Here is a 15,100-nt window from a genome sequence, read left to right as displayed (position 1 = left end):
GAGGATTCAAAATCAAAGACAGTGTGGATCTGAGAGAGCAAAACTTACCTTTCCCAGTCGCAGCTATCGCTTCCCCCCTCCCAATTTTTTTTCTCCAGCTTGATGGCAGGCGCTGCAAGACGAGTCGTTCGGATATTTCAACCAAATTTTACCGCATATAGTCAGTGTGTAGGAAATAATTGAGCAGAATAATGATACTCACACATTTGGAACGATGATCCAAGCCAGAGACGTTAGTGCCATATGCCGCTTCCGGGGAGGAGGATCGTCGCGTACGACATCTAGAACGCGCCAAACGACGTGAATGGTATTAAAATATGATTAGAATACTTGGACTCCGAGAATTATGATGCATATATTCGCCGGCGCGCCAAGGAAACGCGAATCGAGGCAAGCCTAGGCGGCAGATGAGAACCAATAAGGTTGAGACACCTCTGTAATTGAACGGCGAACGCATATTCTCAGCTTGAGTTGTTCACGGCGGCAAATAGAATACTCACATACCTCACAGCACAGCTACTCCCCCCAAAAAACCGCCATTGACGCGCTCTGGTTTTCTGCCTCTGAACCAGGGTGGCCTAACGATAGTCATGATCGTGGGGTCCAGAGCGCTGCGAGAGCCAGTTGAACAGAGGGACCGAGTGAAGACATTGCGGGGTCAGAGCATGGTGGTAGCGTGAGGGCAAGAGGGCGGGCTGCGAGAGCGAAGAGGAAGAGGAGTCCATTTACATAAGAAACGTGCACAAGTGCACGTGCGACGTGGGTTCGGGGAGTCGGTTCTCGGAACGGAGCAGATTGGCCAGACTTGAGATAAGCGACGCAGCAGTAGGTTGTACTGTTGCAGAGGCATTCAGTAGGGATGGATTTCGTTTGCTCGTGTTGAGAACTCAGAGGGTCCAGCTAGATTTGGATCGATGACGTTGTGTTGTTTATAATTGGCTCACTGTGGTTCGGTTTGGTTTTCCTTCATTTTCACTGGGGCGAAGGATTGGACGAGGGCTTGGACGAGCCCTCCTGGTAGGGCATTTTCGAGGGTGGTCATTACTATGGGGATAATTAGATTTGAGAAGGGAGAATGTGAATGCCTTTGTCACCGTTCTGTTTTGCGCCCCGCACAGGAGGAATGAGCAAGGAAAGAGCCTCTGAGGTGGGAAAGGGGGTGGCGACATTGCGCAAGTTAATTTTTGGAGTCTAAGGAACACGTGCAAACCAATTGCATCTTCATTGTTCGTTCACACGGTGAACTCAAGATCTACGATAAGTTCTGGGCGCCACAATCAACATCATACACACAAGACAGCGAGATATCTTACAAAGACTTTATGAGACGATTCCAAAGAAATCTTCGAACCATCATACACGGCGGGCAAGACTTCATACCCGTTCATTGGCAGCGGTGGTGATGTTGGAGCGAGGAAAATTCTTGCTGACATAATTGGACAACATCCGAGACTCACTCTTCTTCTCACAGCTGTATTCGGAGAGCATCTACGGAAGGTTTCGATCCACGCTTCTATCAGCGTAGTTCTTGGCGGTCGAGAGCACGAATTGCCTGTCGTCGTCGTCACCGCCGTCGAAGAGTTATATCGAAAGGGTAAGCTTGCACTCTCTTTCCAATATCCGTCCGCTCACACATCGAGAAGGAATCTACCAACAACCTATTCCGTACTCTCCCCAACCGTGCTCGTCTCTTCCAACTCATCAGCATCTTCGACTCACAGCGTCAGCCCGCAAGCGACACTCCACGCTACCGAACACCATCCGGGGAACTACCCAATCCCCCGGTCGGTTTCGGAGCAGATACTTCACTCCATCTAGAGTCGACCCCAGATATCTGTGCCCTCCTCTCCACGTACCTAGCATCCCTTCCAGAACCTATCCTCCTTCCCACCCTATTCCATGCCCTCTGGGACTGGTGCGGGGTAGCGGAAGAAACCAACGATCCCGAGGGACCCCATCGTTTCTCTAATTGCCTAATCGCTACCCACACACACGAAAAAGAATCTACCCGAATAAAAACCGCCCAACTGCTCCTCCACCACCTCCCTTCTCCCAACTTCTCCCTATGAGTCTACCTCCTATCGTTCTTCAGCCAAGTGGTATTGGTGCGAGAGGAAAATGGCCTGTGTGTGGAGGATGTAGGTCGGATGTTTGGCGGTAGGATTTTTGGCGGAGGGACGACTCGTAAACACCACGGCTCGGGCGGTGAGCGTAGGAGGGAGGGGGAGACCATGATGTGCTGGTTTATGAATCGTTGGGGAACCATCTCGGAGGGCTTGTTTGAGGTCGTTGAAGAGAGGAAAGAGTCGGGCGATGTACAGGTTAAGACTGCCAATGGTTCACTTGGCACTTCGGGACAGACGCCGCAGACCGTTTCCTCTGGAGACTTTGGAAGTTCACCATCTATCTCTCTTTCGACTTTGAACCTCCCGTTCATTCGCCCTTTAGAGATCGGAAAGGTTCATCAACCACCCTCTGCCAGCGGGACTTCGTCTGTCAATGAGCACCATTCTCCTTCCAAATGCATGGATAGCATGTCCGACGGAGATAGATTCAAAGTTGGAAACAATCGCACGCTATCCGCCGTGGAAAATCGAGTGACAAGCCCACCAGAAGCCGACGCTTATTATTTCTGGGGTGGTCATCACGCTGAAACGTTCGACAAGAAACCCAGAGAGCCCAATAAAATTCAATCTGGTATTGAGTCGTTCCTCTCCTTTTCGTTCTGTTTCACTGACCCATCTCACAGTATTTCTGTCACCCTCACCAGCCTCCTCGAATGACCGCCTAGATGTCTGTTCGGCCCAAGACGTCAGCTCAGAGGCCGCGAGCACTAATTCCGCTCCAGGACCTACGTCCTATTTTCACATCACCTCCCCTACTCGTCCGCTCACATCCATCAAGTCGAGGAACGTCTGCTGGACATCTCCCTGCCCTCCAAAACCGAAGACGCGAATCAGGAACCCTCACCATCCACATCCACACCACGACCCTCCAGCGCGCAAGCCAACCCAGTACTATGTCAAGCCTGCTCACACATTCTTTTGCTAGAGCTCAAACTCAAGATGAGCGAGCTGCTCATTGAGGAATCTGTACAGGAAAAGACCAAAGCGACGGAGAAAGTCTTAGCGTTGGAAAACTGTGTCAAAGAGCTTGAGATGCAGGTTAAGGGTGGAGACGGTGCTGAGGATGGAGAGGGGTGCGGGAAAGGGGTGGGATTAGATGGGGATGATGTGGTTTCGCGTACTCGATTGGAGACTGCATTGGGGGAGCGAGATGTTGCGAGGAGGCTTGTTGCAGATATAAAGGATCTTATAGAGCACAAGCTGCCTGTCTAATTCGGCTTTGTAGTGAATATCGAGATTCTATGAGAGCTGGATCGCTTTAGGATTGAAATATTGTTTTATCTAAGGGCGTAGGTATGGTCTGATAGATATATAACCGACAAAGAAGATAAGACATGCACCGTAACCAAAAAATACATCACGTAAATAAATCAGTTTCCAGAAACTAGATATCAGTGGGGTGTTTCTTCTGCATGACGTCCACATTTGCGCCTCTACATAACACAATCTAAGATGACATCCTTGACTCAATTACTTTATAGTCATAGGTATACGAATATCGGGAGTTGGCAAGAAAGCTAGCTCGTCACGAATATCTAGGATGACTCTAAAAGTCAACATGGAGTACATCATTCTCTGGAACCTGGTATAATCGATGAGAATTGAGGAAAAGGTAAGAGGACAAGGTAGCGCACGTGGAAAGTAGGCTATAGTAGCCAAGTTGAACAGGAGCAAAAATCTTCAAAGGCTTCACCTTGGACACTTAGGTATCGACACTTACAGGGTAAATCATGACAATATTGAGTAAAGTAAGGAGAGGAAGTTAAACAAGCGTTCCAGGGTGCTCGCGACTCACTCACCAGCCGGTCATTCATGGTGGAATTGATCAGGGAGCTGAAGCTAGGGCGCAGGGTAAACGCCATGTCTAACATTTCGGCACCTGATTGGGAGGTTCTGAGGACCAAGGGGGCAGATTGGGATATATTCGACGGTGTTTTTACATCAGCTGCTGCTGGCAAACGCAAACCCAACCTTGATTACTATCGCCACATTCTAAAAGTCACAGGTGCTGATCCAAAACACACAATCGTCATCGATGACAAGCTTGAGAATCTTGTCACAGCTCGATCCCTCGGCATTGCAACCATTCTCTACGGCACCTTTGAAAACACTGAAAGGGCCCTTCGCAACTTGTGCAGTAACCCCATCTCCAGTGTATACGAAAAGTAACACACTCCCCAAATCGGGACTGCGACACATAGGGTCATAACGCGACACATAGGGTAAATTGCCGACACATTGATGTGTTCCTCCTTTCTAATGTGTCGATTTTACATGTGTTCGACACATCTGAATGTGTCGAATCTATGTCATCGTGTGCCTGCTCATCTGGCCAACTTCAGTTTCTTTTTTTTTATTACAAGTCCCCCTGTCCAAGTCCTTCTGTACCCGGGTAAATGGCAATATAATATGTATTCCTTATCTACGAGAAACACTTTACATGGGAACGTAATAGTATACCTACATATGTAGAAGTAGGAAGTATCAACGTAGGAGCACCACGTCTCCCCTTCAATAACGACCCCTTGCTAATCGATTGTTTTGGGCTCGTGTTCGGGTTGTGTTCGTACGTCGGGGCTGGTTGTGCACGCTGGCGTTAAGCTCAACACGTCGGTGTTGGTTCGTAGAGGGGGGCGTTGGGTCATGTTATGTCGGCATCACGAGGTTTTTCTGGTGATATGGGGTATGCGAGGAAGAGAGTGGGGGTGGAGGATGGGGGCAGGCTGGGGAATTGTCGATGGTGCGATTGGGTTTGCCAATCGTGGTCGTGGGCACTCGTGTCCGTTTGTCGAGGGTGGTGATGAGCCCCCGTGGCCCCGTGGACATTAGTGGGCGCTCGTCGTCGTCCGTCGATCGTGGGCCCTCGTGGCCATCCGTCGATCGTGGGCGTGGGCCGTACATAGAAGCTTGTCAATTGTGGTGGTGGGTCCTGGTACCCAATCGTCAGAGATCGTGGTGGGCCATCATCGGCGTTCCTCGATGGTGGTGCTGGGCGCGCGTGGATGTTGGTGGGCGCTCGTCTCCGTCCGTCGATGGTGGTGCTGGCGGGCCCTCGTGGCCGTTCGTCGATCCTGGTGGTGGGCCCCGTGGACGTTCGTTGGTGGTCGTCGCCGTTCCTCAATCGTGGTGGTGGATCCTGGTGGCCGGTCGTCGATGGTCGTGGTGGTTGTGAGAAGAGAGGGGTAGTGACGTGTGACATCGCATTCGTCACCTCACCCAATTGGGATGTGTCCAACTGTGTTGCTCGTCCTCTTGTCGTCCTCTGATCCTCGACACAGTGTCGAGGATGAGCCTTATCCCCTTTCGGGGAGTGTGACGCCGTACGTATATCCTCCCCCATCTCCAGGGCAAAACAAACAATGCCGGTCGCCACCTTTCATACACTTCCATTGGCCAGGTGATCCGGGAAAATTTTGCGCCGCTTCTGATCCTTGAATCTACTTGCTTCCGAGGTCATGTGTGTACGCTTGCTTGCTCCTTTGTCTTAGGTTGAATAGGGGAAAAGTTATAATTCCGTTCCCAGCTCCTCGGCGCAAGGTTTCACACTGGGTTTCACACTGACAACCTTGTAAACTTCAAACCACAACATTCATCACCTTAACCCCAAGTCGGAGAAAAAATCAATCACCACACTATGTCTTTCTTCCAACGCCGCCCCAAAGTGGTCGTACCCACCCCCGACCCACCTGTGACACCAGCGAGACGGCTCCCAAATAACGGGCTAGTTAAGGCTTCGGTTTTGGTCGTCCCTCCCAATGGCTCGGTGCGCCAAACGGGGATATTGAAGTATGGGGAGTTTGATGTTGAGAGTGATTCAGCGCTCCGTATGTCATTTATCGGGCTTCGATCGATATCACCAAGCTCACCATAGTTACAGGAATGGTTCTGCGTCAGTACAGAATTTTGGGGGTGGTTCAAGTAGCGGAATGCAATTCCAGCGCGATCATCATTGCCGACATAGTTTGTGTGCCAATGAAATATGTTGGAGAACAAGTTGAACCAGAAACCTGGTACCTGCCATCGAGCCATACATGGCAATACCCTCTCGTTCACCAGCATCGTGCTCACTTGATTACTCGCTCGAAGGTTGGGGTTCAACACCATAGCACCATGCAGTCTGATGATGATTTCAAACCTTTGACATCATCAAAGAGGGAGTTACTGGAGGGTGATCGTGTTTTCCTGGTGGTTCATTGCTTAATTGGCCCTTACACTCAAGACATGAAAGTTGCGTTGAACATATCTGCGATTTTAAGCTATTACAAGAAGGACTGTAGACGCCATTAGAAATAATATGCAACTTGGAACAGGGGTCAGCAAACTTTTAGTAAACAGAAAATATGAGGTGTAAAATTATTTACAGTGCCTTGCATAATGCTATCCACAAACAATCATCACAAGGGGCAAACCACATTCGTCGCCTGGCAAAGAGGCAATAAAAAGGACATAAATATGTTAAATAGTGAATTCCACATTAGTGTCGAAAATGTTCAAATAAAAAAGATTCAGTGTTATCTCAACTTTGCAGCCACAAAAAGGTGATGATGTTTATGTGAAATATTTATTGGTAGTTTGAGTCTGCTGGAGGAATGTACTGATGATTCTCTCGAAAACCTATCGGGTTTTTATACTAGCATACGTATTTTAAAATTGTCTGTGAAACGCGAAATTCATCAAGGAGTGATAAGATATGCTATGGAGGTTTAATGATAATAATCACTGTTTTGCCTCAATCTAAAAAACCCAGGTGCATCTAGAAATTCTCTGGTTGATTTCTCTGAAAATTTTAATTTCACCTCACCAAGGGTTACATGAATTATTGAAGAAGTTTGATAGACAATATTTTGATATTCTTCAGATGCCACCTCAGGCCTGATGCTTCTCAAGTGCTAGACCGCCTCAGAGGCCAATTATTTGTCTGGTGGCAATTGGCCTCTGAGGGGGGTGATCCCGTCACTGCCCACGCTATCATTCCAAAAATTGGTCCAGCTGATGGTTGCCGGTTCCCGGACACGCTGCAGCACTGGCGCCAGTTTGGTGCTGTTAGCTTGCAATCGATGACGAACGACCTTCACCCCCTTCAGTGACATGTTGCCCACCAACTACTCACCTCACCTACACTCCCCGCGCAGCACTCGACGTCACCAGACGAGGATTTGTGCCACTGCTAATATCCTCCAGGTATAGAGTCTCCGTGTCAGGTTTGTGTCAAGTAGCCTGATGCGCTACTGCGCGGAATTATGGCCACTGTGGAAGAGTTGGTTATGCGAGCTGGTGGAATCTATGCCATTCACATAGGTAAGTCTGTTATCACTATCTATACTCATATCAGTATCACAGCTCAAACACTTTCCTTATGCTGAGTCGATTCCAGCTGCTGCTCAGATCTTCATATGTCATGCATTCACCAAATCTCTCAGTCACAATGCTTGTCTTCCTCCTGAACATAGAAGAGGCACTTTTCCAAGTCTGCAGTGATAGAAAGGAAGGTGGACAATGATGATTTCCGAGTGAGTACTGAATCAGTCACATTTCTATTTTTTATTTTCTGATGATTGTTCTCGACACATATGATGCTCACCCCTATCTATTTGGCAAGTTCCAGGTTCTCTCCTACTGTATTTTGACCGTGACATATTCAAGCCATGCCTTGAGGCACTTTCTGAGTCTCAGATTCTATTGATATGTCAATCCCTGCCCACATTTTATCCTTGCTGTGGGCTGGTTACTACATTTAATTTGGGTGTAGGCTAGATATACATTGTATCTTATGATATGAATTCTCGGAATACATATTTTATCCTTGCCTCATCCAGTTTACAACAGAAAAAAAATGACAGATTTTGATGTAGAGACTGCAACATACTGGCAAAAAAACAACATCGGGGGTACTCATTCATCTCCTACAGTAGCCATACATTCATAGAAACTGTTTTGTATTAAAATTGACTCAACACAGGACGAAATTCATGGGAGGGACCTGTTATGGGTCATAAATGTAGCTACAATGCTTAAGACGATCATCTTTGCCAATCTTTGACGTCGCCTTTGTGGTCTGACTTTTACTCCGGAAAAATAAAATTTGAGCCTCACTTCCACCATCCTCTTCAATGCCAACTCGATAACACTTTTCTTTCAGATGTTGGGCTATCTTACAGCTGGTTTTGGTATCTTTTTCTATAGGGTGAAGCGGGTAGCCGAGATTTTAAGTGATTTTTACAGCACCATTATAGTAAATATTGCAAGGGTCCTTTTCTGCAGGCATCAGTGTTGACTGCATGCTCTTGAAAAGTTTTTAATATAGTATTTGATGATATGGATCTCACGACACAAGGTACAGGTGCTTTTTGAAGAACAATTTGGAGACAATTTGGGTAGTACTGATTTACTCAGGGCACTTCAACTTCTCGGCATATAATTCAGGCCTCGAGAAACTTTTCAGTATTCTTGTTGTTAAAGATGGACTAGTTGTTAAAGATAACAGCACTCAGATTTTTATGTTAGATTATATTTATGGTCTTGGGCCAAAATGTTTTCACAGAAGACTTGTTCTTTAGGTCCATCAAGTCCAATAGTAGTTAAGCATTTGGAAATCCCTGGCAACATTAATGTAGCAGTATTTGTAGTCACCGATTGATAAAAAATCTAGAGGATCAGATTAAGGCCCATGTTGGGGATAAGGAGTTCCGTACTTACATTGGCATTGTCTATAATTACCCAGGCCTCAGACATTGCATCTGACACTTCAGGCCTGACGCTTCTGAGTGACAGCAGACCTCAGAGGCCGATTCTTTTGATGGTAGGAATTGGCCTCTGAGGGGTGTGGCCACTCTCTCACCTGCATAAAAATCCAAATCAAGCACGCTTCTTTTTCTGTCTAAAAATGGCTGGAGCATCAAAGCGACAGCCTGTCGGTTGCTGCACCACTAGGCAGCGCTCGACCTACATTACCCACAGCCAGGGTTTTCCAGCCTGTCGAAAACATAGCAGGTACTCCGTTAAATCTTGAAACCTTTACTCAGCATACATACTCGGGATTCCAGATAAAACCTTGGTCAAAAGTCCATCGGGGGCGCACATCTGGGACCAGCAGGAACATGACGGGCCCCCCCGCTGCCCTAGCACACTCCGTAAAATAACAATGTCATGGCTTGAAATTGCACATAATGGTTTCACACTACGTGGTGGGGGTTTAATTTATCACCCTGTCCAAAAATGAAAGCAGAATCGATAAAATAGCTGAAAATTGCTTTATTCTGATGCTCAGAATATACACCACTGGTGGCCTTTCAGCTGGAAATCAGAACACCATGTTGGGATATTATATGAGATATCTTTACAGCTATTAAAGATTGTGTAGCACACAGACATCTTACCGAGGACATCAAACATCTTAGCCATGACTCCCATGAGCTCTGCTTGATGATGGTTTGTTTTCTTGTACCTCCCATGATTGCATACCACCAGAACTTCTGAGAAACTTCCGGGCACTGAGCGCTTGTTGCGAGCCATAGTTTGAAATTGCTGAGAATGTAATTCCTCACCCAAAACTTTGCAGATCTCAGGATGGCTCACTGTACCAACACTGTACACCATACCGGATTATTTACATTGCCGCCTTTCATGCTCAAAATAAACCCACCGCAAGTGCTCGTAGCTCAATTTCTCAAATTCAACTCACGAATCTGAATTTGTTATTACGAAACATCAACGAAACATTGAACCTTTTATAAGAGGACCCCGGGCAATAGCAGGAAAGCCCTGGTCCTGATCCAGACAGAAAATGTGGATTTTAGGCTCTACAGCTGGGGGCCAATCCAGACAAAAAGTGACAAAATTTGAAACTGCCCAGAGCCAGAGTCCGGATAAAATCGACAAGATGTCAAAAAAAAAGCCCCCCAAGTCGGTATTCGGGCATAATTGTGGGACATTTGTGGAGAAAAGAATACCCTGAGCTGGCCGTCCAGACAAATTTTTGAGATTGGGGTGTAGTAGGCCAGGTCCAGTCCGGACAAATTGGGGCAGAGGCGTCTGGACAAAAGCCCAATTTTCGGGATCAGGCCTTTTCTGCTATTGCCCAGGGTCCTTTTATAAGCCTTGAATATTTGTTGAATATCTGAAAAAGTGAACTTGGCCTGAATTATAAAAGACTACTGCCGTTTGCATAATTCCATGAACGTGGCGAGCTTTTTTTCTGACATGCATACTTGAGGCTCCGGGTTGTTCGATCATATGTTTGATACAGGCTTACGTAAGCGAAGTGGATCCAAAGTAAAGTAAACAGTGGCTGACGCGGTCACGTGTCATCCCCTACATTAACCTCAGCCTGGGGGCGATCATTAACCTAATCCGAGTCAGCCATGGCCAATCTCGCCGACGTCTTCAACAGCGTCGGTAGAATAATTATTTCATGCTGGGCGTTCCTAATCTCACTCATCGGATTTGGCGCGGAGTTTCAGAATCTCATCACATACATTGACCACATTGACGGGCACCCTCGTCGAGACGCCGCCACGCCCGACAACGACACTCCACCCGACGACGCCACACCCAACAGCAACACTCCACCCAACGACGCCGCACCCAACAGCAACACTCCACCCGCCTCCTCCCCGCCCAACGACGATGTTCTGTTCAACGCAACCCTCTGGCAGACGTTCACAAGCGCGATGCAGAAAAGTCATAAAAATTTGAGACTCGTGGCCTTTTTACAATTACCGTATGTCCATTCAGCTTTTTGTGCTAACCGCTCTGCTGAATCTCTTTTCATAGCATTGGGGGTGCCTTGACCTTCATGAACTACGATGCAGATCACTACCAATTGTTTCGAGTCCTTGGATTCATTTCTTTGGGTTTCGCATGCCCAGCGCTGTTCGCCAGTCATCTCTTCCTTTCAAAATTTGGAGTCATCGACCAGCATACAAATAATCGTTTGGGGAACATCGAGGTTTACACACCATCACTTCGTTGTCCACCGGTTGATGTGCCATGCTGAGCCAGGGTCGGTCCGTGAATTGGTATTTTGTTCGACAATGGCGAGGCGTAGGTCCCTGTGGCACATCCCTTTTTCGATCTGTTTGAGAACATTATTATAGGCCATCGACAGATCCGGATGGCAGACCTGGCACGCATTCAGCCTGGCGACAGAGCAGGTTTTGTTGTAAGCATCTTTCCAGCACTGCGTTTTGTACTTTCTTTCATTAGTTTCAACAGAGCAACAACATTCCAAATTGCGTCATTCTCGGTCGGATTCATCAAAACGGTCGATCAATCAGCCATCGCCTTTTGCAAGAGGCAGGTTTGCGAGAAGGCGATTTTGGGTGTAGGATTCGGAATCTTTGTGTTCAACCTCTTCCGAGTCCTCCTCTTACGCATCACTTTTCATGCGTACTTTCGCCCATTGGTGATTCTGCACTGCGGGTCGAAGACATAGAAAATAATCTATGGGAGGCTAACATGACGCAGGGCTCAGCTGGTGCCAATGCCAAGACCTCTCAGGACCTGCGCAATCTGACAAAGGGGAAGGAGAGAGAGGTTCAGCCTGAGGCCTTGAGGGTTCATCCTCCGCCGCGCGAGCTGTTTTACAGGTTCCCGCATCCAGTGAAGAGCGTCATGTATACATTGAATTGAGAACGATACCCACATAATAGGACTTTTCTCCGAACGCTACATAATCTATTTAAGCACATAATGGCCGCCTTTCGATGACGCTGATGATATTTAAAAGCAAACCACCCGCCGAAAAATATAAACTGCAGAATTCGGCTGGCCTTCTCGTTCCCATCTGTCCTCGTTCAAAGCTCGGACAAGGACTCCACCAACGGCCACAGAAGCATTTTTCAATGCCTCGAAGGAAGGCGCGCCTGTCGTCGTCCCGTTTATGTCAATGCCGATACTTTTGGCGGACAGAAAACTGCATTTACAGTTTCATCGACGGTCATTTACACGGTATATTTGTTACAGGGTAGTGGTATTTTACATTCACATGAGATAAGTATAGGTAGAAAGCGCATCATTAACATATGATGCATTCTCCTTCTGGTTTGCAAAGTCTCGCCCCCAAGCGCGCGCGAAGTTTCTCGTCAGCAGCGATGTACGAGCTTCCCCTGTAACAGAAAGCATCAGAACCGCATTGAATAGATGCGTACGCGTATTCCAAGCTAGCGCCCATCAGGCTGTCTTCCAACGAAACCACGACCTTCGACTGAGCCTGGTGTGCGAACAGCTGCTGAATTGACTTCAGGCGTACGGAGATGGTGGGTTTCGCTTTAGAACGGCCTGAACCAAAGACGAACGGAGAAGAAGGGGAGCGCTTGGGGGACGTAGGTGACTTTGTGTCTGGTGATGGTATTGGGGGTGTCGTGTCTGGTTCTTGGACAAGCAGGCAAGAGTCTATCCAGCACGGTGGACAATTCTCGAGCAGAGAGAGGGAAATGCACCATGACCCGGTTCGAGGGTCAGTGTGTTGACCGCCATTGGCCATCGAGAATTCTAGTTTCCACATGCGACCTTGAAAAGAAATCAATGAGCCGTCAAAGACAAGAGAAAAGACCAACTTCGCGCAATAAATTCCAACACGATCTCTTTTGAAACCATCATCCTCTTCTGAAACTGCGGGATCTCAAAGTTCACAGCGAACGCGCCCTCGTCTCCCGCCATATCCTCAACAACGATATCATCCATCGGTAGCGTCGCTCCTAGCAGCATCTCATCCCTTCCTGATATCTTCAAGAACTCTGGCAACATCCTCAACCGCTGGGATAACGCCTGGTCAGACGTAATAAGGCAGGCCATTCGTACATCGGATATAGTCTCTCGCGTGAGTGGTGTTGAATGGAAGAGCAACGCGGTGAGAAGGTCGGGTATCTGGGTATCCTCGTCGGTGGCCTCATCTGGGACCCATTTCACAATGGCCCAGTATAAGGGGGTATGTTCCTCTATCGACTTTTCTTGAATAATGGAAGCGAGGCAGAGATTGTGTGCTGCACAGGCATCTGCACAGCTTTGGAGTATGCCTGCAGGCGCAGGAGAGTTGGTGTGGTATTCACGAACCCCACATTCCACACGTCCTCAGAGTTAGAATTACTTAAGTGCCGAGAGTTAGAAATTATGTTGAAAGATGTGAGACAAGGAATACTTTGCGCAGACAGAAAACCGACAGAAATCGAAGCTGAAGGGAGCGTTCAGTCATTTTACATAAAATGAGAGTAGTCACGAACACAGTGTTACTCCATAGAGCCTGAAGCACGTCTGTTGTGCACGCAGATTAGATTTGGAACCTTTCGAATGAACTGGAACAGAGACCTGAGGAGTCAGTGTCAGAGTTTCCAGTTCTACGCTCTTCGAGCTGTCGTTACGACTCACCTCTTCTTTCAAGGTGCAAAGATAATCATACGCCTAGTAAAACGATCAGATCAGCGCCATGCCCATATGGAACTTGAGGTACTATGATCGTTACACCAGCTATGGTGACGCAACTGTCGACGAAGGTGTATGATAGAATTTGAGAACGTGAGGGGACGTCCTGCCGTGAATAGTTATTATTTTCACGGACGTCTGGGGTAAACTCGACGAACGTTAAACATGCTGCGGTCCCAGGGATAGAAGAAGACTCAAATAATCAACCTAATATGCTTGATACTGTGGTTCGTAAAGCGCGTTCCTGCTGGAGCGCACGATCTTTGGAAGATGGAGATATCGACGTGCGAGGGCGATCCCGAGGGACATGGTTGAGTGACGCACGACCTTCGTCAAACAAGGAGAGCTCAGTGAGATGGTGATGATGTCGAGAATAAAAGCTCACCTACCCGTCCTGGATACACTAACGAACTTCATTACTGAGCGGAACATCCTACTCGAAAAGATGCGTAGCGTCGGGTACACATACTCAGCTTCCCAAAGACGTAGTATAGATGGGCTCATCGTCATCTCCGAGTCGCCGAGCCAAAAAGAAGTCGGTTATCGAATAGGCTGGGTTTGGTCGTTATGCAGCTAAGACGCCCCATTTCAATTAGTGTGATTTGAGAGGGGCACTGACGAATGGTATATACATACCTTATCAGAACTGGGTCCATGGAGCAGATATCACGCGAAGAAGTCGACAATTTGAAGACGAGGGCATAGCCACTGAAGTCACAGTCTGATGTAAAAAAAAAGAGGACGATTCTGCTGGCTAATAGTAAGTAACGTTCAATCCAATTCAACTTGACTCAAAGATTGGGTTTTCCCCGAGATTTCACCGCCTACATCTCTGGCCTCAGAATGAAGACATAAAACTTCAAGGACGTTCCAATTCACGGAGGAGGACACAGTGACGGCGTCCGGACGTTGATAAGGGCGACGCGCTCAAAAGCCAAGCAGTGTTATCACCAACCTCGACGCACAAGCTGGGATGGACAGGTGATGCTCGGAACGGATAAGCAAAGGGGAGAGTAGGGATAGAAGTGTGCCCGTGAACCCACCCTTTTGCAGGCATAGTCTGAAGAAACCAAGAGCGGATAGGGACACAGGGTAAGTCGGGGTAATGTTATCGAATATGAGGAGGGAAAGGCAGGAGTTCTGGACAAGGAGAGGAGCGATGTTTCGTGTACGCACCCACACAGCTCCTTAGCAAACGTGGAAGTTTTTGGCATCTCAATTAAAGGGGGGGACTTTCCGACGCCCATGAGTTGGGAAATGATCGTACGGGGAGCTCAGACGCGTCGCTTGACATAAAAGCCGGCCAGGTAAACTTGCAGAGACTCTTCGGGAGGCGGACGTCCAAGGCCCCTGAGTTCTTGTACTATGTGCGTGTGTTCACGTTGGTAGGTTGGCGCAGACTACATATCCACTGACCTCCACTGATTGACAATGTCAGGGCGGGTAGAGTGATGAGCGCAATAAACATACGAGATATTAAAGATAGTTTCCAGCGGGGTCACTAGTATGTTACGGAGTAAATAACGATGGGCTCAACGACGACGGGACTGGGAATA

The 15,100-nt window shown here is 47.8% G+C and overlaps 5 protein-coding genes across 5 annotated transcripts; 4 read left to right on the top strand and 1 right to left on the bottom strand.

Moving 5' to 3' along the window:
* Positions 1-1,402: 1,402 nt before the first annotated feature.
* On the top strand, positions 1,403-2,069 carry LACBIDRAFT_297965 (uncharacterized protein; the record flags this gene model as incomplete). Its single annotated transcript, XM_001881553.1, has 3 exons — positions 1,403-1,410; positions 1,472-1,594; positions 1,706-2,069. 3 exons carry the CDS (start codon positions 1,403-1,405, stop codon positions 2,067-2,069), a joined length of 495 nt encoding a protein of 164 aa, XP_001881588.1.
* A 78-nt stretch (positions 2,070-2,147) lies between these two features.
* LACBIDRAFT_297964 (uncharacterized protein) lies at positions 2,148-3,051 on the top strand (the record flags this gene model as incomplete). Its single annotated transcript, XM_001881552.1, has 2 exons — positions 2,148-2,697; positions 2,750-3,051. The coding sequence occupies 2 exons, from the start codon at positions 2,148-2,150 to the stop codon at positions 3,049-3,051; spliced, it is 852 nt and encodes a 283-aa protein (XP_001881587.1).
* Positions 3,052-3,938: 887 nt separating this feature from the next.
* Positions 3,939-4,546, top strand: LACBIDRAFT_297963 (uncharacterized protein; the record flags this gene model as incomplete). Its single annotated transcript, XM_001881551.1, has 1 exon — positions 3,939-4,546. One exon carries the CDS (start codon positions 3,939-3,941, stop codon positions 4,293-4,295), a length of 357 nt encoding a protein of 118 aa, XP_001881586.1. The 3' UTR covers positions 4,296-4,546.
* A 5,940-nt stretch (positions 4,547-10,486) lies between these two features.
* LACBIDRAFT_297962 (uncharacterized protein) lies at positions 10,487-11,121 on the top strand (the record flags this gene model as incomplete). Its single annotated transcript, XM_001881550.1, has 2 exons — positions 10,487-10,845; positions 10,899-11,121. 2 exons carry the CDS (start codon positions 10,487-10,489, stop codon positions 11,119-11,121), a joined length of 582 nt encoding a protein of 193 aa, XP_001881585.1.
* A 1,020-nt stretch (positions 11,122-12,141) lies between these two features.
* LACBIDRAFT_297961 (uncharacterized protein) lies at positions 12,142-13,711 on the bottom strand (the record flags this gene model as incomplete). The annotated part of the gene is made up of 7 exons (XM_001881393.1): positions 12,142-12,635; positions 12,683-13,141; positions 13,264-13,296; positions 13,346-13,430; positions 13,491-13,523; positions 13,573-13,650; positions 13,703-13,711. 7 exons carry the CDS (start codon positions 13,709-13,711, stop codon positions 12,142-12,144), a joined length of 1,191 nt encoding a protein of 396 aa, XP_001881428.1.
* Between the last annotated feature and the right edge of the window lie 1,389 nt (positions 13,712-15,100).

This window comes from Laccaria bicolor, genomic scaffold (assembly GCF_000143565.1).
Source record: "Laccaria bicolor S238N-H82 LACBIscaffold_13 genomic scaffold, whole genome shotgun sequence".
NCBI classification, from domain to species: Eukaryota; Fungi; Basidiomycota; class Agaricomycetes; order Agaricales; family Hydnangiaceae; genus Laccaria; species Laccaria bicolor.
This window is presented reverse-complemented; position numbering and strand designations above follow the sequence as displayed.